General features: G+C 48.3%; 7 protein-coding genes across 7 annotated transcripts; 3 read left to right on the forward strand and 4 right to left on the reverse strand.

Annotated features, from left to right (window-relative positions):
* Positions 1 to 858: 858 nt before the first annotated feature.
* ACRALDRAFT_2048579 (uncharacterized protein) lies at positions 859 to 13,592 on the forward strand (the record flags this gene model as incomplete). The annotated part of the gene is made up of 10 exons (XM_071021550.1): positions 859 to 881; positions 10,209 to 10,269; positions 10,305 to 10,333; positions 11,624 to 11,638; positions 11,685 to 11,732; positions 11,804 to 11,937; positions 11,987 to 13,361; positions 13,403 to 13,420; positions 13,455 to 13,488; positions 13,518 to 13,592. The coding sequence occupies 10 exons, from the start codon at positions 859 to 861 to the stop codon at positions 13,590 to 13,592; spliced, it is 1,812 nt and encodes a 603-aa protein (XP_070873043.1).
* Positions 13,593 to 13,627: 35 nt separating this feature from the next.
* ACRALDRAFT_209484 (uncharacterized protein) lies at positions 13,628 to 14,446 on the reverse strand (the record flags this gene model as incomplete). The annotated part of the gene is made up of 1 exon (XM_071022688.1): positions 13,628 to 14,446. One exon carries the CDS (start codon positions 14,444 to 14,446, stop codon positions 13,628 to 13,630), a length of 819 nt encoding a protein of 272 aa, XP_070873044.1.
* A 51-nt stretch (positions 14,447 to 14,497) lies between these two features.
* On the forward strand, positions 14,498 to 15,557 carry ACRALDRAFT_209485 (uncharacterized protein; the record flags this gene model as incomplete). Its single annotated transcript, XM_071022689.1, has 5 exons — positions 14,498 to 14,555; positions 14,639 to 14,663; positions 14,698 to 14,747; positions 14,788 to 14,880; positions 14,968 to 15,557. The coding sequence occupies 5 exons, from the start codon at positions 14,498 to 14,500 to the stop codon at positions 15,555 to 15,557; spliced, it is 816 nt and encodes a 271-aa protein (XP_070873045.1).
* A 930-nt stretch (positions 15,558 to 16,487) lies between these two features.
* Positions 16,488 to 17,468, reverse strand: ACRALDRAFT_2108481 (uncharacterized protein; the record flags this gene model as incomplete). Its single annotated transcript, XM_071023375.1, has 4 exons — positions 16,488 to 16,595; positions 16,672 to 16,931; positions 17,043 to 17,069; positions 17,447 to 17,468. 4 exons carry the CDS (start codon positions 17,466 to 17,468, stop codon positions 16,488 to 16,490), a joined length of 417 nt encoding a protein of 138 aa, XP_070873046.1.
* An 879-nt stretch (positions 17,469 to 18,347) lies between these two features.
* ACRALDRAFT_1062991 (uncharacterized protein) lies at positions 18,348 to 20,032 on the reverse strand. The gene is made up of 4 exons (XM_071016706.1): positions 19,753 to 20,032; positions 19,496 to 19,657; positions 19,057 to 19,427; positions 18,348 to 18,998 (listed from the first exon to the last, which is right to left on the reverse strand). Exons 1-4 carry the CDS (start codon positions 19,933 to 19,935, stop codon positions 18,959 to 18,961), a joined length of 756 nt encoding a protein of 251 aa, XP_070873047.1. The 5' UTR covers positions 19,936 to 20,032; the 3' UTR covers positions 18,348 to 18,958.
* A 270-nt stretch (positions 20,033 to 20,302) lies between these two features.
* On the forward strand, positions 20,303 to 22,199 carry ACRALDRAFT_1081237 (uncharacterized protein; the record flags this gene model as incomplete). Its single annotated transcript, XM_071019120.1, has 2 exons — positions 20,303 to 20,790; positions 20,831 to 22,199. 2 exons carry the CDS (start codon positions 20,303 to 20,305, stop codon positions 21,654 to 21,656), a joined length of 1,314 nt encoding a protein of 437 aa, XP_070873048.1. The 3' UTR covers positions 21,657 to 22,199.
* Positions 22,200 to 25,518: 3,319 nt separating this feature from the next.
* On the reverse strand, positions 25,519 to 26,421 carry ACRALDRAFT_2043126 (uncharacterized protein; the record flags this gene model as incomplete). Its single annotated transcript, XM_071021321.1, has 1 exon — positions 25,519 to 26,421. The coding sequence occupies one exon, from the start codon at positions 26,419 to 26,421 to the stop codon at positions 25,519 to 25,521; it is 903 nt and encodes a 300-aa protein (XP_070873049.1).
* Positions 26,422 to 27,073: the final 652 nt, after the last annotated feature.

Here is a 27,073-nt window from a genome sequence, read left to right on the forward strand (position 1 = left end):
TAAATCGGATATTATAGGATATTCGTGGTTACACCGATCTTTTTAGTGGTATTCTAGTTATTTTTAGCGGCGACTTCGCCTAGATTTTACCGGTTATTCGGAGTGGTTCGCGTCCTTAAATTATATAGGCGTGCTTCCGGCGCTCGCCTATCTAGCCATAGCTTTATATACTCCGCCTAATATAAAATATACGGGTAAGGTTTACCGATACTAATAACTAGTCCTTTATTCGGTGGCTATAGGACCTCTTTTACCGTAAAGAGCTTTACGGGTCCACGGAGCTATTTTAGGCGATTTCGGTGGTCGATACTCCGGCTCGGCTTTATAATCTAATCTATTTAGTTAATTTACTTTACTAGGCCCTATTCGATTATACGGTATTTTCTGATTATATTATCCTAACGGCCCGTAACACGACCGTTACTAAGATTAACAGGAAGGTAATAGATAGCTTGCCGGGTAAGCCACGGGTTTATCTCTTTACGAACACGGTCACTAATCGCTAAGAGGATACTAACTATTATAGGTTTTTATATAAGGAGTAAAGAGAGTCGTTAAGACTATAATAAGAATAGGTCACGAAGCTAACCTTAGGGGGGGAGAATGATTATAAGATTATTCGTTGAGCCCTCCCTTCTAGGACTTAATAGGAAAACGTCTACTTTAAGGTCCCCTGGCTATCCTCCTAGTAGGTAGCCGAGCCTAAGGCCCTAAGTCTCGAACAGACTCTTACTAACTTAAATAAACCCGTTTACGTGCTAGCCTAGGGTCCTCCTAGGGGCGGGTTCCGTCCACACGTTCCTTAATATCTCTTATCGCCCCTTAACTAGAATGCCCCTGATATCACGCCCCCCTTCTATGGCTTACGTCCACGGGAGCCGGTGTTTATCGTAGGCTCGGCCCGCTTAGACCTAACCCACTAAGACCACCGGTCCTCTAGTAACCCCCTCCTTTAAGTAACCTAAACCTCTAAGTAACCCCCTAGGCCTTATATAGTATAGCCATAGTTCTTTATAAATAACGGGGCTTATAGTTATCTTTAGATAAAGTATAACTCTTTATAACCCCCTTTATCTATATACTCCCCTATATTTATACTAGGATAAAGCCTAACTTACCTAAACTAGTACCTTAATAATAAAGGCACTTAATTAAGCCTAGGGCTTATCCTTTCGGGTAACCCTTAGGTAGCGGTAAAAGGAATTAAAAATAGTGAATAGAATCTATAGGCGCCTATCCTCCTTAAGCGCGCCCTCTATAATTCCCCTTTACCTATTACTACTGCTATTAGGCCGACCTATAGTTACTATAAAGGAGCCGTAGCTTAATAGTAAAAGAGACTCTCCTAGTCCGTAATCGACCTCTTTTGCTTTTTCTAGGATAGTTATAACGTCCACCTAGATATCGATAAATATAAAGCCTACCCGTAGGCGCGCACGCGCGTATACTATAATAGTGCCTTAAACGCGCCCTTTATTAACTAAATAACCGTATCGTGGAAGGCCTTATAACACGTAATAGAATCTAGGTAGAAAGGGAAAGAGTAAAATAAAGAGGGCCTACCTTAGGTTATATAACTACTTAATATATAAGAACCTTCTATCTACCCGACTTATCTTATTGTTTTTTCCCCCTTTACCCTTTCTTAATTACCTATCTATATTATTAACTCTATCGCTATTATAATAAATCGTCCTACCCTATCTATGTATAGGGCGTGGACCTATCCTATAGGCTTATTTATCGCGATATATATTATCTTAAGGGTTTATATATTATCCCGGCGGCGTGCGGGTTCGCGTATTAGGCTAAGAGTTAACTAATATCACGGCAGATTATTATTATTATTATTAATATTAATAATAATAATAACACTATTATATAAGTATTATATCCCCTTTAGGGGAAACTAAGGCTAACCTATAGTATTCGAAGCAGACTATCGTATAATAGCGCCCTTATCCTATAAAAAGGGTAAAAAGTCCGGCGTGGCCGGTAAAAATAATAAGTATAGCGGTAAAAAGTCCGATACGGTTAGTAATAAGTCTACCCAGGTAGCGCCTAAGGTTATCGATAAGGGCATAACTAAGACTACTAGGAAAAAGGCCCGGTAAGCGGCTCGGCGGGCTTAGGCTAAGGCTAAGGTAGCGGTAGCGGCGGCTACTCTTAAGTAATAGCTATTATAGTAAAAGTAGTAGTAGTAGCCTAACTCGTTATCTAAGTTATTATCGGATTTAAGCTTAGAATTAAGCTCTATTTCGTTATCTTTTTCCTCCTCGGAGGATAAAGCTATTAAGTAGCTAGTTACGGCGGTAGCTCTAGCTAGATAACCTACGCCGGTTAGGACCGTTAAGTAGCTAGTTACTACGGCAGCTCTGGTCACTAAGTTAACTAGCCCTCCCCCTTTAAAGAGCGATAGCTTATTTAACGGTGCTCCTAAGTACCTCGACGCTCTAGAGGGTGTCCTTAATTATACTAGTAAGGATGTCGTTATAGGCGGTGGTGCCGATAAAGCCACTATCTTTAATAAGGAGGAGGCTTCTTTTAACGGGTCGTTATTATCGGAGTTCGTACCCTTAATTAACGGGTCTAGTAGTAGACCCTTAGACTTTAGCGACGGCGACGGCGTTATTATAGTGGTGCGTCCTATTATTTTAGTTAGGTCTAGCCTAAAGCTTTATACTCCTTATAGGCGGTGCGCCTATAGCTTTATTAGCTTAAAGCTACGTGGCGATAGCGTTACCGGTCCTATTACTATATAGCCCTACCGTGGTAGTAAGGTATCTAATAAATACCACTATTACTAGGATAGTAATAGCAGAGACTACGAGTTAGTACGTTCCTACCTATAGCTATAGCCCCCTTCTCTTTAACCGCTCCTAAGGTTACTAACTAGATATAGCTTTTATTACGGGCAGAGCGGGCAGCTAAGAAGCTATAAAAGATATTAGTGGCGGCCGTGCGGGGCGGCGATAGTCTTAATAACTATACTTTTATAGGTTAACCTAAAGTATACTTAGTATATATTAAGATAATACTAATCACGTTTATAGCGGCGGGCTTATCGGGTCTAAATTAAGTTATAGCGGGCCCTTAAGGCTATAAAAAAATTCGCTTATAATAATAAGGGGTTTAACCCCGTGGCGCGTTATCGCTAAGAAAAGGAGGAAAAGGCTAAGGAGAAACGGCGCGGCGCCTCTATTAAGATAGAGCGTTATCTAGCCACTATTAGCCGTTATCTAGGCTAGTTAGTCTAAATTAAGAAATCGAAGTTAGCGGAACTTTGTAAAAAAAACCGACTATAACTAAGCTTTAGTCGTTGTTAGGTGTAGGTTAGGGGGAGTTAGGGGGGAGGGGCGTTAAAGTTACTTCGTTTTTTTTTTTTTTTTTTTTTTCCCTTTTTTTTTTTTATTTCTTAACTATCCTATAAATACAAAAGTCCCTACGGGGCATAACGACGCTATTAACTAACACTATCCTTCCGATTATAATATTCCTTAACGAGCGTATTAGGGAGGTGTCTCCGCGGCTCCTATATATTATATTTATATCTATAGTCGGTCCACTTAATAAGGTATTTACGCCTATTACTATTATAATGATAGGCCAGGACCTCTTCGACTTCGTATTTATCGGACTCCTAGGGCTTAACCTTTATATCTACGGGTATAGGCGACTTACCGTCTTAGGACTTCTACGGTTTAAGGAGGGAGATTAGGAAAACGTTATAAATCTTTATAGACTCTAGGAGTTATAGCTTATAGGCGAGCCTATACTATCCTATTACGGAGGTGATCTTATAGGGGCCGAGGAACTTATCTAATAACTTCTTATTAGGGCGGCGCTATTTAATATTCTTCGCGGATAATAGTATATAATCCCTTACCTTAAAACGCTAGCCTACGCGGCCGGTATTATAGTACTTCTTATAGGTGGTTTAGGCCTTCCTTATAAGGACCTTTATAGCTCTGCGATTCGATATAAGGTGCTTTACCCTTTACTCGGCTACCACGGCGCGGACCTTGCCCGACTTACGTATCTATATATTATAAGGCCCGCGCGGGTTAAAACCTATTAACGCGATAAAAGGCGTTTACTAGATAGCCGAATACTATATGGTGTTATACGTGAACTATGCTAGGGGTAGTTAGTTTACCTAGTCGTCCTGCTATAAGGAATAAAACGCCTATAAAAAGTGCTCTAGGTTCTGATTCTAGCGCTCTATCTAACCGTCTATCTAGGGGTAGAATATAGTGGATAGCCTTCTTATAACGCCTAGGAGGCTATATAAGGTGGTCTAGAACTTATTAGTAAATAGGGACCTATAATCCGAAACGATGCTATTAGGTAATCTATAAAGGCTAAAAATATATACCTATAGGATATAAGCCAGACCCTTAGCTATTAGGGCGCTGCTATAAGGGACGTATAATGTATACTTAGTATACTAATATACTATAACCAGGATAGCGTCCCTCTTTTTGCCTTAGGATATTATAGGGGGGAGACCCGTTATAAAATCTATCGAGATCTCTTAAAACGGTTATTCGGGTATAGGCAGAGGTGCTAGGTACCTAAAGGGCTTATACTAATAAGGCTTAGTCCTCTAATAGATCCTATAAGTAGGCACGAACTTCTTAACGTCTCGCGAGAGGTACTCCTAATAGTAGGACTTAGAAATCCTCTTAATAGTTCGGCCTAACCCAGGGTAGCCTATAATAGGCTTATCGTGAAAAGCTTAAAGGACCTTATCGCGTAAACCTAGCTGGTTTAGGATATAAAGATAGTCCCTAAAGTAGACCGTACCTTAACTATTATAGGACTAAGGGTCCGATAGGTTATCTTTCGCTGCTAAGGAGATATAAAAGGGATCGTCCTTCTAGGCAAAAATAACTTTATCTTTTAAACTAGCTAGACCCGAGGGCTTAGGTATACCTCGGGACCTTAGAAGGCCGATTATAAACTTCTTAGTGAATCCCTTAACGGGTTTCTGCCGCTCCGCTTTAAGATCCGCTTAATTTATAGCGAGCTACGGCTTCCTTAATAGTCTATCCGTAGGGTTCTAAGCGCCCGGGTAGTAACGAATCTTAAAATTAAAGCTAGAAAGCTCCTCTAGCTAATAGGCGTGTTAAGGTTTAATTTAAGGCTTATTTAGTAGATACCGGTGGTTTAAATAGTTAGTTAGCACCTTTATAGGGGTCTAACTATACGCTAGGTAATAGCGCTATTACCGGAACGCTTCGATAATCGCTATTAGTTTAGTGTCTAGTATCGGGTAGTTTAGTTCGGGTCCCCTAAGCTTCCTAGATAGGAACGCTATAGGGCGCTAGATCCGATCCTTATACTAGCTGATTATAGTACTAAGTATAAAGTTAAAGGCGTCTGGTTCTACACGAATAGGCAAGGCTAGGTTAAAATACCGTAGTACGGGTACCGACTAAAATAATAATCGTAACTTCTCGAAAGCGGCCCTCTCTATATCCCCTAACTAGAATATACCCGGTCTGCCTCCTAACCTTAATAGGTCCGTAAAAGGAGCAGCGACCTTTAAATAGCCTTTAATAAAACGTCGGTAAAACCCGGTAAAACCTAGGAAGACTTAAATCTTCTTAATAAAGTTAGGCTCCTCCTAGTCCTTAATAGCCTCGACCCTCTTAGGGTCTATAAAGACACCCTTAGGGCTATATATAAAGCCTAAGAACTCGACCTCCTATATCTTAAACACACACTTCTAAGGATTCGCGAAAAGGGACTACTCCCTAAAACACGTAAGGATCTCCTTAACATATACCCGGTAAGAACTAAGATCCTTACTATAAATTAGGATATTATCTAGGTACACGATATAAATAGTATCGATAAGACCCTTTAGGGCTTTATTAATATAGCGCTAGAAGCTAGCCGGGGTATTATATAGACTAAAGGGCATCACTAAGTACTTAAACTACCCGTACTTAGTCCTAAAGGCCGTCTTCTATTTATCCCCTTCTCGAATTCTTAAGCGATAGTATACGTCCTTAAGGTCTAGCTTAGTATATACCGTAAAGGTCGCGAGGCGGTTAAGGATTTCGTGTATTAATAGTAAAGGGGTACGGTCCTTTTAGGTTACCTTATTAAGGCCTCGGTAATCCATATATAGCTATAGTTAACCACCCTTTTTCGGCACGAATAGGATCGGGGCACCTATAGGGCTAGATAAGGGGCGGATCTATCCCTTCGCCGTGGCTTCCTTAATATAGTCTTATAGCACGGCTAACTCCTATTCGGCTAGGGGATAAATAGGGCCGAATAGGGGTAACTTACCTTCCTTTATTTCGATCGCGTAGTCCTATCGCTAGTAGGCGGGTAGACGGCCGGCCTCTATAACGTCGAAGACGTCCTAGAACTCTCGGTACTACTCGGGGATAAGGCTTTCCGGCACTTCCTCGTCTAATTCCTCTTAATAGGGCCCTGGATTAATATATACTAGAATTCCTTTATTATATTATATATAGTTAGGGGGTATAGGGGGTAGGGGATAGGACGGGTCTAATTAGATAATAGGGATTAAAGGATTATTAGGTAATATATCCTCTGCTTCTCCGGGGGCATTCCACCTTATACCTATAACCCTACCGATATAGGGGGCGCTCGACTTTACTAGCCGAACTATTAACTAAGAGTTCTCCTTAGCTTTCTTTAGCTCCCTCCGGCTCGGGACGCCCCTAAGGTTATCCTTATAGAGTCGATATATTTATTCGCCGGTTTAGAAAGAGGTAATAGGGTTATATTTAACTAACTAGGGTATACTAAGGATAATCTAGGATCTATCCGGGTCTATATCCAGCACCTTAAACTTAATAGGGTGTATCTAGGTTCGGTCCTAGCTATCCGTGACCTTAATATACGTCTTAAGAGTCCCGAGGGACTATACTTTAACCCCTAAGATAACCCACCCTAATTTTTTTAGCGGGCCTAAGGGCTTATAGTCAGGGGGTAAGGCTCTTCGGTTAATTAAGTTAACCTTAGCGCCTCCGTTAAGCTTAGCGCTCCGGCGGCCCTATCCGCCGCTTAGCCGTATCTCTAACTTCGCCTTAATCGCGCCCTTACTAACGAAGAACGGCTAAAATAATGGCCTATCCTAGGCCTAAGCCTATCTAACGACGGGGGCCCGGGGGTTAATCGGTAGGTTATTAGGGTTCTAACTAGCGGAGTATCCTAATAACTAACCTAAATTAGAGGTTTCCTTTAGGTACTCGTTCCGGTAATAGCCCTTTTTATTATATCTAAAACAGGTAATATTACTCTTATAGCGCCTTTTAGGGGGACCTTAGGTCTCCGTATTATCCACTTTAATTAACTCCACGAAACCTTAAGGCGGTATAAAAGGACGGGCCGTTATAGTGCGGGCCCTATTAGGGGTATTATTACGCCTATGCTTTTCGCCGCGATTATACCTTAGGCGATCGTTCCGGGGTGGCTTTTCTTTATTCTTATATAAAAGGGTAATCTCCGCCTACTAGGCTACGACTCCTAGTGCCTTACTATTAATAAGGATACTAGCTACTATAATCTAATTATATAATAGCTTATTAAGTTTCGTTAAGATTAACTATATACGCTATTTATTAAGGAAGGGTAGGGATACCTTATTAAATAACGAGTTAAGCTTATTAATAAACTTAGTATAGGATTAATTAGGCTTTTATAGGGTCTAGTCCGAGAATAGCTTCTTAATTATAGATATTTTACGGGTCTTATTATCGACTAATTACTTAGTTAGGAACGACTTAAGGTCCTCCTAAATAGCACCTTTAGTCTTCCTATACGTGCGTTTATAATAGGCATGCTAGCAGGACTTTATCGTCTTTAGTAGCAGGGTAAACGCGAGGTGTATTTTCTCTGGTTTAGTGGGTTCGATATTATTAAGCATAAAATACTCTTCGAGTTCCTTGATAAAGGTCTAGAACTAATTATAGGACTGCTTATCCTATTCCGGGAGCTTTTACGGAACCTTATACTAACTTTTACGGGAGTCCCCTTGGGGTGTATGCTTGGAGGTATCGGGGTCCTTCCCTTATCGAAGGGTAAGGAGGCGCTTCTCCTTCTTTTTACGGGCTCGGCGGTCCTTATAGTGCTTAATTAGGAAATTAAGCTCCGCTAATAATAGGGTGCCGGGGGGGCGGCTCTTAAGGTCTTTAATATCGAATTAGGGTTCCGTTCGGATAACTTAAGGGGTCCCCTAGTCGAGTAATGGTCCTACTATAGGATTATAAGCGTCCGGGTTAGCTTATCCACGAATCTCGAATTCGGGGTTATTATCTTTATCCTTTAACTCGGGCGTAAAGGATTACTCGCGATCGGCGCCTAATAGCCCGGCTTCGGCTCCTTCGGTAGCGGGGGAAGTATCCCGGGTACGAATAATAATAATACGCTTAGGGGGTATCTTAAGTACTAGCTAGGGGTAATAATAGGATTTATAAAATAATTAGTTTTTCGAACTCTTAATAGTCGTTATACCTATAAACGGTTAGAATAAATAAAATATTATAGGTTTTTATATAAGGAGTGAAGAGAGTCGTTAAGACTATAATAAGAATAGGTCACGAAGCTGACCTTAGGGGGGGAGAATAATTATAAGATTATTCGTTAAGCCCTCCCTTCCAGGACTTAACAGGAAAACGTTTACTTTAAGGTCCCCTGGCTATCCTCCTAGTAGGCAGCTAAGCCTAAGGCCCTAAGTCTCGAACGGATTCTTACTGACTTAAATAAACCCGTTTACGTGCCAGCCTAGGGTCCTCCTAGGGGCGGGTTCCGTCCACACGTTCCTCAATATCTCTTATCGCCCCTTAACTGGAATGCCCCTGACACTAACGGTCCTTTTCCTAAGCTTAGGCCGGAATACTTAATATTAGTAGAGTATACTTCTATACCCCTAGGCAAGCTAACGCTTAAGGTTAGGGCACCTATTATTCTATTACGGAATCTTAGCCTATAAAGTAATCTTTATAACGGCACGCGATTAGTTATTTTACGGATAGCTACGAATATCCTAAAGGCTAAGATACTCTCGGGCTTATATACCGGTTATATACGGTTAATCCCCCGCGTTATTTTAGACTCTTTAAAGGAGGATCTGGCTTATATTATCCGTCGCCGATAGTTTCCTATTCGGCTATGCTTTATAATAACGATTAATAAATCGTAGGGTTAATCCTTTAGTACGATTAGCGTTAACCTTTAGCAGGCTATCTTTACTCACGGTTAATTTTACGTTACGATATTAAGGGTTACGGATATATAGCGGCTCTTTATTTTAGTTTCGGGTTAAAAGGGTCGTTATATAGAGAATATTATATATCCCGAGGTGCTAATAGATTCTTCGGTTACTTAGACGTCTTAAATATTCCTATAGCACTTAATATAAAGGGCGAGGAGCGGTTATAAAGGTCTTTATATTATATACCCTCTTTAAAGGGTACGGATAGCAGAATTAAAAACAGAGACATAACCGTAGACCGTAAATAAGTAAAAAAAAACAAAAAAGGAACACCCTAAACCTTAAGCAAATAAAAAAAAAATAGGCCCGTTACTCTTCCTCCTCCTCCTCCTATAGGCTATTCTCTAGCGCAGTAATTATATTCTTATAAAACTAAATCATCTGCTTTTTCTAGGCCTTTATTATTCTAACCGGCAGCAGGACCGGTAGCACCTCTATTACTCTAATAATATATCTTTTAGCGGCGGGGGGGCGGGGGGCGGCGGGCAAAGTAGTAACCGTAGGAGTCTTCCTTTTCGAGGAAGAGGGGGCAGCGGTCTTAGCCTTCTTAGAAGGTAAGGGGGCGGGCGTTTCTATATTCATAGGCTAATTCGTTAGTATATATAAAGTTAAGGGATATAGTGCTTCGGGATAAGATATAACTAACCTTCTATTAGGCGGCGTTTACCGCGGCGAGATAACGGTCCCTTTTTAGCGTCGGGGAGGGGGCGGTAGGAGCATTTACTACCCTCGGAATTATAGTAGCAGTTACTATAACTACCGCCGGCGATACCTATAACCATAAAATAACGGGTAAATAGCCCGTCCTTATTACCGCAGTGCCTATAGTCCTTCTAAGGCGAGCCTATAATAGTTATTATAACCGCCTTACGGTTAGCCGGGCGCGTTAGGTTAAGATCTTTATCCTCTTTTAGGATAAGATCACGTTTATGTAACGAGATGATCGCAGACCCATCGGCATGCAGTCGGACCGATGGCCGCGCACGGACCACCGATCCGAACCTATCTCTGTGCGTACGTTAAGGGATCAGTTTAATCCCTCAAGTTGAAGTCTTGGTTTGAAGTCAGCGCTTGGTTGACGAATATACTGCGACTACTCTACGGTATCAAGCTATCGAGCCTTTTCTGTGATATCTTTTCCTTGACTGAAGTCTACGGACTTTCCTTTCGTTACAGTTTAACCTATAATAGTGGCTTTAGTTAGTATATAAGGCATAGTTTAATTAACTATAATATACCCGAAGGTCCTATATAGTCTTTAAAGCTTTCGTAGCTTTATAACCGCTATTATATATAAGCTCGATAACCCGAGCTTAAGTAACCTTAAATCCTCTGTTAACGGGCATTATATCCTATTCACGACCGTTATTACCGGAGGGGGGGTCGGTAGCCGGTTAGGCGGCGGGGGACGGAGTGACCGGCAGGGGCGTGGGAGTGGCGGGCGCGGGCGTTACTAGGATAGACTGGCACGAAGACGACGAGTCTAATAGACTCGCGGCGCGGCTATAGGCGGGGGAGGGAGGCTCGGAGTCGGATAAGGCGGGAGGTATGCTATAGAACTGCGGTTAGTATTAACGCTTTTCCTGGGGTTATTAGGTTATTTATAACCGTTACTTACTTAGCGGTATATTAGTGGGTTAGGAGGGATAGGAGGGAGGGTTTAGCGGTAAAAACTAAAGCTTTATTAGCAGGTTAGCGGCAAATAAAACGGTCGATTAATAGGAGTCTTTAATAATAGAAATAGACTCGATTAGCGATAAAAAAACTGTTGGTTGATAGCAGGATTTATTGGTATAATCGGTTGATTAATAGCTTGGTTATGGAGGGAAAATAATAAGCTTTGTTAATAGAAAACTGCTTGAATAGCTTGATTATGGAGGAGGAAAAAACAACGAGCTTTGTTAATAGGAAGAAAACAAATAAACTACGGCACGTGGGTTATCGTATACTATGATTGTGTGGGCGGCGTTAAGCGGTTATATCGCTTACTATATTACCTAAAATACGGTTATACGATCGCTTAATAATCTATCGTATCAGGAGCCGGCTTAGATTTATCGTATAGGGAGCCAGCTAAAAATCGCAGTCGCGCCCAAGGGGCGAGCTTTAGCTCGTTCAGAACTACGGCTATAAGCCACTCTAATATTTTATATTAAGTTAGACTAATTCGGGATAGTTAATTTATTCGAGTAAAGCTAATAGTAGTAATCGTAGTAACTCCTTTCTTCTTCGTTATTATTATCGTCATTATCTTTATCGTTGTCGTCGTCGTCTTCGTCCTGATTAGAACTATAGTCGTAATAACCACATAGTATAGTCGGAATAACGCGCCTCTTGATATTCCGACCCGGCCATCCGGTCCAGGTACCGGTACTTTGGGTACAGGTACCTAGGTACGTAATTGTTTGTGGGTCCTCCTAAACAGGCGAATCTGTCCCAGTGGTAGCAACATCCATCCCCTTCGCTTTCACCAGTAAATAGGTAGCTGAAATCGCCGGGGACGAACACATCAAGAGAGTAGCACCATATGTCTCTTCATGTGAGGCTCTCGCGCCTACAGCTACGGCACGGGGCCACCACTGGTCATCATGCGCAGAACATAATCAGAACCCAATTCCGGTGCCTCCATCGCCATGAACTCAACCACTTTGTCCAGCGAGGCAAGTCGCATCAATCTCGTTCCCTCTGCCTCGCTCCCACGCTGACGTTTGTTTTCCTGTCAAACAGCCCCCGCGGATACTTCGGCGGCCGGTACGAGCCCCGATGGCACCAGCTTCAGGCTAGCTGTCAAGGACAATATCGCGACAAAAGACCTCCCGACGACCTGCGCTTCCTCTATCCTCGCCGGCTACTCCAGTCCTTTCGACGCCACCATTGTCCGACAACTACGCGACCGGGGTGCAGTCGTGGTGGGGAAGACAAACATGGACGAGTTTGGCATGGGTTCCCATTCGACTCATTCCTCCCACGGCCCGGTCCTGAACCCCCTCGCCGACGCCCATCCAACCTCGGCAGGAGGCAGTTCGGGTGGTAGCGCTGTCGCCGTGCGAGTTGGGGATGCCGATATCGCCCTGGGCACCGATACAGGCGGTTCGATCCGTCTGCCCGCGGCATACTGCGGCGTTGTGGGTTACAAGCCCTCCTACGGCATGTTGTCGAGATGGGGCGTCGTGCCATATGCCAACTCCCTCGACACTGTCGGGCTGTTTGCTCGCGACGTGACTACGATTGAGAAGCTGGTGTTTGGGACGAAGCTCGACGAAGAACACGATTCCAACGACCCGACGTCGCTTTCGACTAGCTTCCGCACAGCCCATCAAACTCGACAAGAGGAGAGGGGCCCGGTCAGAATCGGTCTGCCGCTGGAATACAACATCGAAGAACTGGACCCCCTCATACGCACCGCTTGGTCCGATGCCGCCAACGTCCTTTCAGACGCCGGGATCGAGATTGTGCCCGTCTCGCTGCCCTCCACCAAACAGGCGCTGTCCGCCTACTACGTCATCGCCCCGGCCGAGGCATCCTCCAACCTAGCCAAGTACGACGGCGTGAGGTACGGCGTGCGGGGGGACGAGAGCGACGCGGCAGGCGAAGTCTTGTACTCAAACACGCGGGGCGAGGGTTTCGGCGACGAGGTCCAGCGGCGCATCCTCCTCGGCTCCTACAGCCTCAGCTCGGAAGCGGTGGACAACTACTTCATCCAAGCGCAGAAGGTGCGGAGGCTGGTGCAGCGGGACTTTGACCGCGTCTTCCGCGCCGCAAACCCGCTCTACGACGCGCAGCAGTTCGACCTCAGCGACATGCCGGACGACGTCCAGCTGCAGGACAAGCTCGGCCCGTCGCAGGTCGACTTTCTCCTCTGCCCGACGGCGCCCACCTTTGCGCCGCGGATCGAGGACCTCGAGACCCAGACGCCGGTGCAGGTGTATATGAACGACGTGTTTACTGTCCCGGCGAGCTTGGCTGGCCTCCCGGCCATTAGCATCCCTGCCGCGATCCGGTCGCCTGCCGCCGATGCGGATGGGAGCAGGAAGGTGGCTGGTCTCCAACTGATAGGCCAGTATTGGGATGATAGGAGGGTGCTGAATATGGCGGCCGATCTGTCGAGCCGACTAGCCGCGTAGTCATGACAGGAGGTCGGAGCAAACTTGCAGGAGAGCGGTTACTAGCTAACATGACACTTCGGGCCTGAAAGCTCGATGGAGATCAAAGGCGATTGTAAAAATTATGTACCATTTATGTATCATGTAACATGAAGCAATATACCCATCTACAGCGTGATATCTGGTCGCCTCAATACTCCAGGAACCCCAGGCGCCTATGTGAAAGCTGAAATTGTCCGTCGTTTGTTGGAATTAAAATAGCCTCTCATGATTTTGATCTTTCGGGCGTTTCCCCCCGTTCCCTTGGACGGGGTGACCTACTCCTTGAGCGACTTCGCCTGTCTACATCCATGCGCTCCCCCTCTCCGTCCTGCCCGCCATCTATCTCCCCTTCCGACCGCTCATCGTCCCCATTAGCCTGCCGCGCCTCTTCTTCAGCCTGCTCCCTCTCGTCCTCCTCGTCCAGCAGCTCGTCTATATCTCCCAGGGGACTTTCCCGCTCCTCCAGCTCCCCGAGGTCGACCAGGTCCGTCCGCCGCGGGAGCTCCCGGAAACTCGTGGCGCACACACGCGTCTTGGTCAACAGGTCATCCACAAACTCGTCCATGTACGTCAGGCTCGTGCCCTGCTTGGTCTTCCGCCGGAGTTTGCGCCGATCGGCGAGGTACGGCTCGAGCAGACGGTACACGTCGGCCGGCCGGCGGGTCATGCGGATGTAGAAGCACGCCAGCGCGCGCAGGTACTTGAAGCGCTCGCCCCCGTGGCTGAGGTAGACCTCGAGCACGTCGTCGGCGGGGGCGAGGTGGAGGAGCTTGAAGGCGAGGCAGAGGAACGGCGTGGGTTTCTGGGCCGCGCCGTAGGTGCCGCCGATGAAGCGGACGTCGTTGACCACGCGGTCGACGATGCCGGCCTCGTTGAGCGCGAAGCACTGGTATTGGTAGAACTGCGAGTCGACGATGCGTCCGATGACGGCTTTTTCCATAATCTTGGCCGGGTTCTCGCCGTTGGGCGCCAGCTCGGTGGCTGTGCCGCGCTCATCGAGGAACCGGCTCTCGTTGGCGTAGATCGTGCCGGCTTTCCTCATGATTGCGGTCGGTTTGCGGGGGACACTGGCCGGGGAAACTCTGTGTCATCGATGGAGATGAGGAAGTCGGAGCGTCAGCAAGGCGACAGGCGTCAACTGGGCAAACGGGGTGGTGATTAATTAGTTGTAGCTAGCAAATGCCACCAAATACCACCGGTCGCAAAAAAGCTTAGGTGTGACGTTAGATGGAAGTCCTTATCGATAAGCTCGTTGCTCGGTGAACGAAGTAAACAACCACCAAGTCGATGCAGCCTGTTGAACCAGTCTTACAGCATGACAAGTATTCAGAGCTCCAAGATCGGTCTGAAAGAAATTCTGTGTGGAACTATTTTGAATTGCAGGACAGAAACTAATTTCTTCATCGAATCTACCGCAACGCATTCTGATTGTCAACCTCTGCCATGCTCCTCACATCGTCGCAGGTCTCCGGCCTTGTCACCACCGGAATCAGTAGGCGTCTAGTCTGATCTCCTCAACATTCAATCCACGCCGCTAATCAATACTCCGCCTCGTTGATGTAGTCCTCTCCTGCACGACAGCGCTCTTCCTGAGCGGCTATGCGCTCCAACAACGAACATTCAACCAGCTCCGCACCGCCATCAAACAGCAGTCCAGCCGCCCCTCGGCAAAGCCATATCTCCCCGACCGCTTTCACTCGACGACAACGGAGCTGGAAGACGGAACTATCATCGTACTCGAATTGGGAGGGGACGCCGGCGCCCTGGCAGACACCAGGACACAGTCAAAGAAGCTCCAGCGCGAACAAGAGGAGCAAAGCGGGACTGTGATTGAAATAAAACCCTCCGTCTCTAGCGACACGCCCATGGACGAGCTCGTGCAAAAGGTCTTCGAGGAAGGAACGGCGTCGCGGGATGAAGTGGCCGAGGTACTGAGGCTCGCGCAGGCGCATGCCGAGGCTGAGATGGCTGCGCAGTCAGAACGGGAACGTAACCTACGGCTGCAGACGGATCGTAACCAGCTTCACCCGGACCCCGCGGCCGAGACCCAGAAGCCCCTCAGCCGGGCGGAGAGGAGGAAGCTCATCAAGGAAGAGATTCGGCGCCTTTCGTATGACGATGAGCCGGTCTATTACCAGCGACGGCTGCACTGATGATTCGACGGTGGGAACTGGGAACGCAGTAATGGTGCACATGTCGGTACTCGATCTGATTATTATATGTCCTGGATGAATTTGGCGCTATTCTATCAACAATTATACCACGCGGTGGGAGGTTGGCGTTCTGCTTCCTTCGGGACGGGCCTCATGGATAATGGGAACATGTATATGAAAATAAACGTTGGATTGCTTCATGGCTAGGATTGAGGTCGTATGAGAAGATAGATTTTACTCCTGACAGTAACAGAGGACAGCCAAGTCATATTCTTGTGCCCACCTGTCGTAATCTTCGCCAGTGCCCGCGCTATTAGGTGCCGTTCCCTGCCACAGACGGGACAATGGTAAAGCATGCTTACTTGGACCAGCCAGCAGTATAGGGACCATCGTCGACAGGCAACTCTAACACAAGACCATGAGTTTGTACCAAAAGGTCGACAAGAGCTGAGAGCAGGACGTATGCGAGGTGGGTAGGAAGGGAATCCCGTATCGCCCGTAGTAGACTGGTGCCTTTACGGGCAACCACAAACCAGTCCTAATATGTTGCCTTTGTCTCCCTCATCTTCCTCTTTTCATACTCTCACTGTTCCAAGTGGCGGTTAGGATCTTGACTTGGGCAACCAACTGTTCTTCGAGGGCAACGTCACCTAATCGAGCCACGAACAGTAGTAAGTTCGCAAGTTGATGTTGGGAACCAAAGGCCTCGTGTTGGAACCAACGGCCTCGAGTGGACAGCTCAATAGAATACCCTTCCGAGTATAGAGACTAGGCAACCACGCAGCAAGCATGCAAAGCTACCAAAGCAATACATTCATCCAATACAGTCGCTGAACGCCAATCCCACACTCGTGGATCCTCACCATAGTCGTCGTAAGTCATCGAAAAAAAAAACCTCCTGGACCAGGACTTGCGTAGCCGTTGCCCAACCTAGGAATGACGCTTGGCTGCGTCGTTGAAGGCCTCCTGCTGCATCCTCTCCAGTTCCTCCATCGATATGGTACTGTTGGCAAACTTGTTCGCCTTCTTCTCCCTCCCCTGTAGACATGCGTCAGCAGATTCGCTCGCAGAGAGCAAGGCAAGGTCGGGGGTTTTCAAACACAAGACAACGCACCTTCTGAACCTCCTTGTGCTCGGCAGCTGCCTCAAGGACCGCGGGCACATAGTCGGCGAACCCGAGCTGGTCGAGAGCTTTGGTGATGTGGTCGCATGCTATGGTTTTCTTGGCCTCCTTTTCGGAGATTTCGTTTGCCTCGGAGGAGATGAGGGTGATGAACTCGACGCAGCACTCGATGAGGAGATCTCGAGCCTCTTTGGCGAACGAGATGCCCCCGGACGGAGGCAAGATCTCCGACACTATCTTCTGGACCGTGGCTACAGCACGACAAGGTTAGTTTCCTATGTGGGCATGGCAAAGAACACAGCCCCGAAAGGCTAGCAGGGTTCGAGAATGCATTGCCTGGGGGGCGGGAGTCTAGCACGTACCCTTGGGGAGTGAGAGCTCGTCATTCCCTAAGAAGCACCGTTAGCATGTATTCAGATTCAAATGATGCAATAGCTCGACCGTCCAACATTCGTCTCCCTTACTGCAGTACGGCATGTTGATAAGATGGAATCGAATTTGAATGGAGGAAGTGAATGAATGATAAGGAACGTGGCTAAACTTGACAACACGAAGGGGGCCATCCGTCGACAACAGCGTAGAAGCTTAGAGACTGGTCTTGGACTTGGAAAAGCTAGAGGAAGTACAGGGAGTAAAAAGGAGATGTATATCTCTGGCTCTTGAGGCCCAGATATCTGAGTCGCATGCGATCCGTCCAGCTTCGGAACGATGCATGGACGCCGAATAGACACAAGACTTTTGAGTGATTGAGAGATCAGGCACTCACCCCCAAACTCATGATCTGACATGGTCATGGTGATGTAGAGTAGTTGCGTGGATAAAAGGGCTTGCCCTATACGATCGAAGTGAATAGGAGTTGACCAGGGGGCGCAGTCGGTGACGTTAGCGGAAGCCGTCCGTGATTATTCTCAAAGCAAACAATGCAGATGAATGGCTGGCTGGTATAATGTCCTTATATGAAAGATCCGTGGTGTGGCGGATAAGAAGGCGTGTGGATTGTGAGTATAGTTAGATGTCGTAGTATGTTAATGAGTCTGAGTGAAAAAAGAGGCTATAAGAAGACATTATAAGGATCTTGAGATATCATGATTCGGTTGGCGCGAGTTGGCGGCCAGGCGGATTCTGTTATTAGTCATCTGACGAGTGGGACTTGTCTGTTTGGACCCACTTAATCTCGTGGCTCGGCTGACACATCTTTTTTCCTGTCTCACAACCAGAAATCAGAAAGGAGGCATCGCGAATAAGTTGTTTTATGGTGATGTCCCAGTGCAGAGTCGCGACTCGGACAAGAAGAAGCCTTAATAGTGTCAATAAGAATAGATTAGCATCATTAGGCCGCCTCAATTCCACTTCAGACAAAACTCCACTCCACACCTTTTGATTCCAAGTGTCAAGCCACTCTGGGGCTGACAACTGTGTGGCTGTGGCAACCCTGTCACCCAATCACCGCCTGATGCTCCACAACAGGCAGCAACCAAACCTCAGGTACAAGTTAAACTGGGACTGATGGAGTGCACGGGCCTTTTCTCTTACTATATTGCTCAAGATTTTTTCCTTCTTTTTCTTCTGGTCCCAACTTCTACCATACCTTCTTGACTTCGCATCCTTTATCTGGATGGAGTTTGCTCCTCCTGCGAAATGCAGGACTCGGAGACAGCTGTACAGCTGCAGGTAAGCTTGATCTCTCTTTCTATCCCTTCCCACCCACACATGACTATGATGAGTCTGTTGTCGCCCCAAACTTACGAGCCTTGCTCGATGGTGATTGACATCTTGTCCAAGCCAAACGGACGTATCTGAATCATGATGCAGTCAGCTTTTTTTTTTCAGGACCTCTCTATTGTCCCTGTTGCTGACCCATCCATGCAGGTAATATGAGTGGTCTACGGCCCATTGGTTCTCGCTTCCTGGCGATCGGGATGCCCAATACAGAGTAGAAAAATATGGTCGTTGAGAGAGTGCCATTGAGAGAATGGAAGATGTGTCTTGCCCGGCATATCTTCCACGCATCTCCCCATCCCATGGTTGGCGACTTCCTCGGCGCACAGTGGCTGGCTATGCCTTCTGGTAAGGTATGCTGAACAATATTTCATTATTACGTTTGGCGTTGCATGATGATAAAACATATTCCATGCTAATCCTGAATCATCTATGTGGATTAACATATGAGCTTTTCATCTTTCGACTGATTGCAACTTGTTTATTTCAGCTTCTATTTTGCTCTTGTCGTCAAGTTCAAATTGCTGATTATTCCTCGATAGTGTCTCTAGTGCCATGATCATGCGTCTTGGTACGCCCCAAGCTCGCTTGCTTGCCATCTGTGTCCTGTGAGTCAGCTGTAATATTCGGTCGCAAGGCTGGGACATGTCCTCGTACCTGAGGGCCTTGCCGCTCAGGCTGTGGTCTGGGTTCACGACGAATTTCGCCATGACATGGCCCGGCTGTTCAGGCTTAAGCAATTGCCCTTGCTCAAACGCCGAAGAGAATCCGGAATGGTCATTGGCGTCCATGGCGTCTTTCCCATCCTCCCGAATAACCCTCTGCATGTCCGTGTCCACACGGCCTGGCCAGACTGCTATGCTCGTAATGTCGGGCTCCTCGACTGCCAAGTGCGCCGAGATGCTCTCCATGGCCGCCTTGGAGGAGCCGTAAGCCCCCCAAGCGGTGTAGGCTTTGGCGGCAGCGCCCGACGAAACCCACACGACACTTCCTTTAGATTTTCGTAGTTCAGGGAGTGCCGCTTTGACCTAAGGCAGCATTAGAATTAGCTTCTCCAGTGTGTATATTCAAAATACATCTCGTTTGCTTGACATACCAGAGCCAGGCCGCTGAATACATTGATGTCGTATGCTTGCCTCCACTCTTCCACGGAAGCATTCTCCAAGCGGGTGACGGGCGTGAGAACACCATGGTTGATGACTGCGCCGTCAATCCTGCCGAAAGCCTTGACGGCGAGTTCAGCCAACTTGGACGCCGTCTGTTCCAATTGGGTGTAAATGTGTGTGTCAGTGCATATGAGAGAGACTACATTGTCGCCTGCCGAAATGGGGACTATTTTCCATTTTCACTCACCTCGAAATTGCCCAAATCTCCTGCAACGTATTCGACTTGATTGGGGTACGACTTCTTCAGACCGTCCAACTGGTCTTTGGACCGAGCGGCTAGAACCACTTTGTGGGAGGCCTTTAGCAGATAGGATGCAATGGCTAGACCGATGCCTCGACTGGCGCCGGTCACGATAATCACTTTAGACATGTTTGTTCCGTGTTTGTGTGTTTGTGTGATAAGTGCTCCGTGATTACTTGCTGCGTATGTGTGAGACGAGTTAAAGTAGTGTAAGGATTAATCTCGGTCTGTCCTCTCACGATGACGAGATGAGTATCAATTCTTCTAGAGAAGTGGGCTAGAAGTGGGGTGGTTACGCACTCGGAAGTACATTACACCTCAGTGCACTGCGATTACCTTGCAATGTATGGAGATCGGCTCTTATCTTATCAATCCCGGCATGGACCGGCTTAGTCGTCCGAGAGGAGAAGGACCCCCAGACCTACATCAGACCAGCCGACATCACTCGGGCCAGAGTCAAGCTGTAGCATAGTCAAGAGCACGACTCGTATACGAGATGAATTCCACAGTGATCCTCGGGGCCGGACTCATTGGAGTCTCCACAGCCTACTATTTGTCAGAGCATCAGATCCCGTCCACGATTCACCTCGTCGACCCGTCTCCCGAGCTCTTCTCGTCAGCGTCAGGATTCGCCGGCGGTTTCCTGGCCAAAGACTGGTTCGCTCCTTCATCGGCTTCACTTGGCGCTCTCAGCTTCGACGAGCACCGGAAGCTCGCCGAGCAGAACGATGGGAGGGCGAAATGGGGCTACACGAGGAGCAGCACCTTCAGCCACTCACACGTCCCCGGCACGCTCGAGGGAGGGCGTGGAGACGACTGGTTGAGGACAGGCCAGAGCCGGGCTCAGGCCGTCACGGCTGTCGCTGTGGAATCGGGCGACGGGAACCGACCCCCGTGGCTCAGACGGGTGGACGGCGATGACGTCCAGCTTATCTCGGAAGAGGGAACCACCGGCCTCGTGTCCGTCTTTCTCCACCCAAAGAGGTAGCAATCGTCAACTAACTTTTAAAACTCATCTTTCAAGGGACCCCCTTCGACTTTGCCAGTTCCTCCTCCAGGCATGCCTCGACCGCGGCGTGCGCCTTCACCACCCGGCCAAGGCCATCTCCATCCGTACCGATGCTAGGCGTGAGCTGGGAAGCATCCGCATCGCCGAGACCACGTCTTCTACCGAGACGGATTTACCTTGCACGCACTTGCTCATCGCTGCGGGTGCTTGGTCCCCACGGGTCTTTGCGGAGCTTTTTCGCCATTCGTCCATACGATTACCCATCTCCAGCTTGGCGGGTCACTCCCTCGTGTTTCGGCCACCCTTGGTATCCAGGGATGGGGGTCGTCAGGGAGACGGTCAACAACCAAAGGAGAGTGGCGACGCCGAGGCGGTTTCCTATGCCGTTTACAGCACGACCAGGGACGGCTGGTCACCCGAACTGTACTCGCGGTTGGACGGCAGCATATACATCGCGGGCATCAACTCGGCGACAGAGCCCCTGCCGCCATTACCGTCGGACGCGGTGATCGACGCCGAGAAGATCAAAAGGCTCAAGGAGACGGCGGCGCAGATGGTCTTTTTTGATCAGGAGGGGAACGAGTCCGACTTGGAGGTCGTGAGGGAAGGACACTGTTTCCGGCCCATCTCGGACACCGGCGTGCCGGTAATAGCTCGGATTGCCGACGCAGACTTGGGCATTGGAGTGCGAACACGGCCCGGTGCCGAGGGCGGTGTCTACGTGGCGGCGGGACATGGGCCTTGGGGGATCACTCTCTCGCTCGGCACGGGAAAGGTCATGGCAGAGATGGTGCAGGGACGGCCCCGGAGCGCCGACGTGAGCGGCCTGGGGTTGTCGTGAAAAGGGCGTGAAGGACGTGTCATGTGGCAAGGGAAGTGGCCAGGATGGCTTCGAAGCCCATGCCCAATGCCCCACGTCCTGGCCAGCACCTGGGATCGGCAGGGGTGTTGAGGTCTTCGGGTCAGCAGGCAGGCCCTTGGTTGACCCAAACGGCTGGGAAATTGGCATGCTCGGTGTTCCCTATGGCAGACGTCATTTCCTGACACCACACAGGTTCAAATAAAGAAGAAAGTCCGTGCAGGAAAAGAAGAATGACTGTTTGGCTCAGCTGACGGACGGGTCGGCATCCATGTCGCCTTGGACCCTAGTCCCTCGTTCCTCGTTCCTGGGTACGGGGTCCTTATGAGATCAATACCAAGCATTGTATGATTGCCATGGGAAGCACGGTTCAATATGTGCGCCACGGACACTTTGACATGAGCCGGTCGGTCGGGAAACCAATTGACCAAACGAGAACAATCCCAGAAACGGAGTAGGAAGTAATTGTTAGACTTTCTCGCCTCGTGGATCATCGTTCCCTGCATTTTGATATGCCGAACGGTGTGCAAGGCTAGAGAAGGCGGCGAGCCCCAATAATAAAAACACATACCCTAGTACCTACGCTGAGCCGCAGATGACGAGATACACACTTGTTCGAGAATGATGAGGTTGCGTGAATTCCTGTGGATACAACGTAGACATCTTCGGTCAGGGTAGAGGTGCAGTGCAGTCGCGCGAAATAGCAGAAAGAGGCTAGACTATGACAGGGGTATTTCCCAAGTGGGAATTGGGATCTGATTTCGTCAAGTTTACCGAGTGTTGATACGAGTGGACAGCGACGATGAGTCATAAGGCAAGGGATGGAAATGAGATGAAACCCACAATGCTGTGTGCCTGGGACGATTTTGTTGTGCGCCAGGAACAGAGCCAGGGTCAAGGGTACCTGCCAGGACGGTTCAAGTCCAGGGTAAGGATCAGATGACAGACAGGGGACAATATTCAGGTACGTACAGGTTTGTACCCAGGTAAGCCAACTACAACGTAATTGGTGCCGATTACGAAAATACGGCGAGGCTGGCTTGTACGTTGTAATCATCCCGCGTCCGATTTCGTGGCTGTGGTAACAGGAGGTTGGAGCAACGGGATGAATGAGATGAGCTTTTATTATCCTTATCCGACTAGGATAGGGTCTGTCCTCGTATGCCACGTCCAGTTCAGTCCTCCTCGGTTTACATAATTGGATTATGTTTCCCCGTTCTATTCCAAGTCTGCTTCCACAATGTTCTCGGTCACCTTGCCCTGCACGTTAGGTGCCAAAGTGAAGGCTCCTGGGTACTGCATTCTCAGCCGAAAAAATACAAGTCACGAGTTTGAAGAGCCTACATGGCGTCATTGTCCACAATGAGCGAGTGGGGCTATACAATGATCATCCCACGTGGTTCATTCTTGGTCTCCACCCATATGCAGGTCCTATTGATCACAAGCGAAATATTCCGCCCGCTACGTTGTGAAACGGTTCGCCGACTTGGAAACGGATGATAATGCGTTTAGGTATGTGATTACAAACTTCGTACTCGGTAGATTCTGGAATTCATTCCTCCCGGGCCTTATGCTGGTCGGTTGACCGCCGGCGGGGCTGCAAACGCCGACGACGTCCCAGCCTGTTGGGTCCCCTTCTTCCATGCCCCTCAGGGTTTCGTCTTACGTTCTTATAAGATAAAACATGAAATACATAATCATTGCACCTAGAGACGGGCTGGGGACTTCCACTTTAGTCTAGGTGTGGTGTTGAGCAACAGCGAGCAGGCGAGGCAGCTGCTGCGGCATTACCCGTACGCTGTGTTATCGAAGTTTATGGCTTACAACGTACAACGTATAACGGACGGCTATTGTGTTCCCTTGTTGAAAAATTCCAGTGGAAATGATTTGAAATCTAAATCCTCGAATGCCGCGCACCACAGCCGTTTCACGGCGTAATCGTTGTAAACCAGAAACGCCCACTAGGCCGGACCTTCCCGAACGGTGGTCTCAAACGGGCCAATTTAGGACAAGCAACGATATGCCAAGACTCTCAGCAGCTCGGCGGAGGGCTACTAAATCTCAGCTTCAATTTTCCGCCCTAGCACAAGCTTCCGTTCACTGGTGTCATTTTCCGAACCACGCAAACGGGTCGCTCGAGTGGTAATTTTAGTTCACTTTGACTCGTCAAGTAGCACCAAAAGAGAATATCCATGGCCATAGGGGTAATAACTACGTTTTACTGTGCAATGTACGTTGTACAGAGAGCTGCTAATATATGTACGTTGTACGTTGCGAGGACGTTGCAAGTAATCCTCGTAATAACAGGCATCAGCGCCAAGATGATGGCTCTCCCTTGCAAGATCAGATGAACGGAAAATCAAAATCACGACAGAAGCCCGACGTGACACTGCAGACCACACTCGCTTCTGTTACCCTTGTTCTGTCACCGCCGACCTTCTTTGTCTGTTTCCGAATCTTGGCACCGCTCCGTCTTCTCGGCATCACATTGGCCAACCAGTAAATTCCCTGCGTTGCCTTCGGAATTAAGCGAAACCCCGCGGGAGAATCCAGGAACGAAAAATCGCTTGACCACCCCCTCGTCAAAGAAACGTGTGCCAGTGGCCAATCACCAGTTCCCGTGCCGCAAAGCTCCCTCACCTGCTGTCATTTTATTTATTTTCCTTTTATTTTTCCTCCTCATGACCCGATGTCATCATCGGGTCGCCCGGCAAATCCTCTTGGCATTTAATACCATAGTCAAATGAATAAATTGGTTACTAAAAAAAAAAGACAATGGTGCACATCTTGGCAGAAGACGAGGCAAAGTGACAAGACTGTGTGTGTCAAGGTGCAATATTTTCGTCTTCGTCCGTGATATGGTATTAGACGTCGCGTAAAGTCAGATTCTAATTCAGCGATGTGAGTGAGTGTATGCAATACACACAAGTCAATGAATTGCATCTAGTTCGGTTTTTTAGCCTGTTGGCGCTAAGTTCGGAGAGAAAAAAATTGGAAGGAAAAAGGAATTTCCTGTCTCAGTGGATTCAGCTGAATTCCGCGGACTTGGCAGAAGCGATCCAGGGTCGTCGCCGAGGGCTTTGGGTATAGCTCATGAACTAGTGATTCACAGCCTTCTTCTTGGCTTCACAATCCATCAAGTCATTACATTTCCTCAACAAATTTGAGTTTTAATTTTTCGGGACAGGTCACGAGTGAACAGACGGTCCATGATCATTGAGTGTGTTAGAGTATCGAGCAAGCTCGAGTGTATATTTTCATCCCTCCCTAAAAAGGGATGGAAATGTTCCGAGACTGGCTCGAAACCCCAAAGAGAAGTGAAAACCCCAGAATCCTAGATTACAAGGAAATAGTGCCCCTCGCAGGAGGCTCCAGTCGCAATTCAATCTTTCTTTCTATCCCCCGCAGTGGCCGTGCTCATTGAAAAGGCCCAAGGTATATATGTGAGCAGGGAATATCATATCCACCCAATCCAATGAAATAAGAAACGCCTGGAGCAAGAAGCTCCTCATGATATGTAGATGTGTCAAGTCCCGTATGTTTTGTGTTTTCCCGCAGCCAGGTAATGGAAACGTAAGAGAGAGACGCCTAAGATCGCGCCGTCGCTTGTAAGGAAACAATGAAATGCAGAGCCCTCCGCGGGCTTGTTTAGTGAGGTGGGTGAGTGATGGGTGGTTGTTGAGATATAAAGGAAATGGTGGGTGTTGTATGCCTCTGTGTGTGTGTATGCATGTGTGCGAGAAAAGAGAGGAGTTGTGTGAAAATAGTAGTTGGCGTAAAAGTGTGTCGCGGGTGATAGATGATGTTGAGTTACGAGGAGCGCAATGGCGGCGGTTCCTGCTTCTTAAACCATTGGCTCGTCCCACGTTGGGACGTCGTCTTTCTCAAAGACAATGCCTCTGCGCTTCCATCCTCCCCGCCTGATGAAGCTCTCGACACCGTCCATAGTCAGTGGAGGACGTCGTGGCACCACCGCGGGTGTGCGTTTGTAGCTGAAGTTCTGCCAGCTCCTGGCATGCCGGGCCTGTCGTTCCGGGATAGCCATGTGCAAGTACTCTTCTTCGTCGTCTGTGCTATCGTCGTCGTCGTCATCGTCGTCGTCTTGTTCATCCTCTGGCAAGTCGAGGTCGGCTGATGCGATAGTGGAGTCGGACCACCGTGATCGAGGGAGCTCCGATACAGCCGAGGGCGAGGGAGACGTTGTACTGGCCGCAGATGACATGAGCTCCCGTTCCTGGCGTTCCTGGTGTTCCAGGAGGCGTAGCTTATACATGAAGTAGTCGCCTCCCTCGTCATCGTAGCGCTGCCTCTCGTGACCAGTGTGCTGCATGGTTGTGGATGATTCGACGGCTGGTGCTGATAGACTGCTCACAGGCTTGGGCGCATGGTCCGTGTTGAAGTACTCCTCTAGGACGTCGTTTTCTGCTTCGGAATCCGAATACACGGCCGTCTCCTCGTTGGCGGTGTAGATAAAAGGGCGGTGGCTCAGCCTCGGAGGCGGGACAAAGGTCGGATGGTGGTGAAAGGTAGAATGGAAGGTCGGGTGGAGGGCCAAGGGATCGAATTCGATGTGTCGACTGTGACGGTGACGACGGCTCATGGATGGTGATGGCAAGGTTGTCGAGGTTGACGAGACGCTCGAGACAGAGTAGGAGAGGCTTGGTTTCCGAAGTTGAAGCGACTCGGGAGGTGGTGATAGGACCATTGTTGGCCTCGGGCGGCGGTCGGCTGCCACTGCGCAGGGCATGTTGGTGTGTGTGTGCGTATATATGGATAGGAGTGTGGTGTTGTTATGGCTTCTCGAGAAGCGGAGGGGAGGGCAAAGGTCGAGTATGCATGGACATTAGACTGATGTCGTGCCCCGTGAAGATGGCTGAAAAGACGAAACGGGTTGAGATGCCGGAAGGGCGAACAACCGTTCTTATCAAAGAATCAGAGGCTGTTCGGGAGCTGGGGGGGTGGGGTGGGGGTCTGTGGATGAATTCTGGGATGATGAGATCGGGCAAACGAAAGCCAAGAGTCCAAGACATGCATGGAGATGCGAGGTACGAGGTACTTAGGTACGTGTGCTTGCGTGAAAGTGTAGCGGGAAATGCCTGTCGCGCAGTCCAGCAGTGCAAGGATCAGGCACATGGTCAGAGACAGGGGCAGGGGCAGGGGAGGGGAAAGGGGCAGGGGCCCCTGCCTGCCTGCCTGCCGTGTACGTTGTACAACGTACGTTGTATGTACGAAGTACAAAGTGTGAAGTACCGTACCTACCTTGTGAATCTTTACGTTGTAGGCTGTAGGCTGCAAGCGGAGACTGCTAGGTCGAATGGGTTGGATCGAGCCAAACCTAAATTCTCGACCGACTAAAACCGAGGGGTAACTTAATGAAGACGGGCCGTTAACATGATAAC

This window comes from Sodiomyces alcalophilus, assembly GCF_042370955.1.
Source record: "Sodiomyces alcalophilus JCM 7366 unplaced genomic scaffold ACRALscaffold_6, whole genome shotgun sequence".
NCBI lineage: Eukaryota > Fungi > Ascomycota > Sordariomycetes > Glomerellales > Plectosphaerellaceae > Sodiomyces > Sodiomyces alcalophilus.

Bases quoted from the DNA above. Each gene is read 5' to 3' on its own strand.
- ACRALDRAFT_1062991 (XM_071016706.1), bottom strand. From the start codon at position 19,935: ATGTCTAAAGTGATTATCGTGACCGGCGCCAGTCGAGGCATCGGTCTA. The intron at 19,658-19,752 runs GTGAGTGAAAAT...CAATTGGAACAG, and splicing joins GAGATTTGGGCAATTTCGAG to ACGGCGTCCAAGTTGGCTGA. The intron at 19,428-19,495 runs GTATGTCAAGCA...ATGCTGCCTTAG, and splicing joins TATTCAGCGGCCTGGCTCTG to GTCAAAGCGGCACTCCCTGA.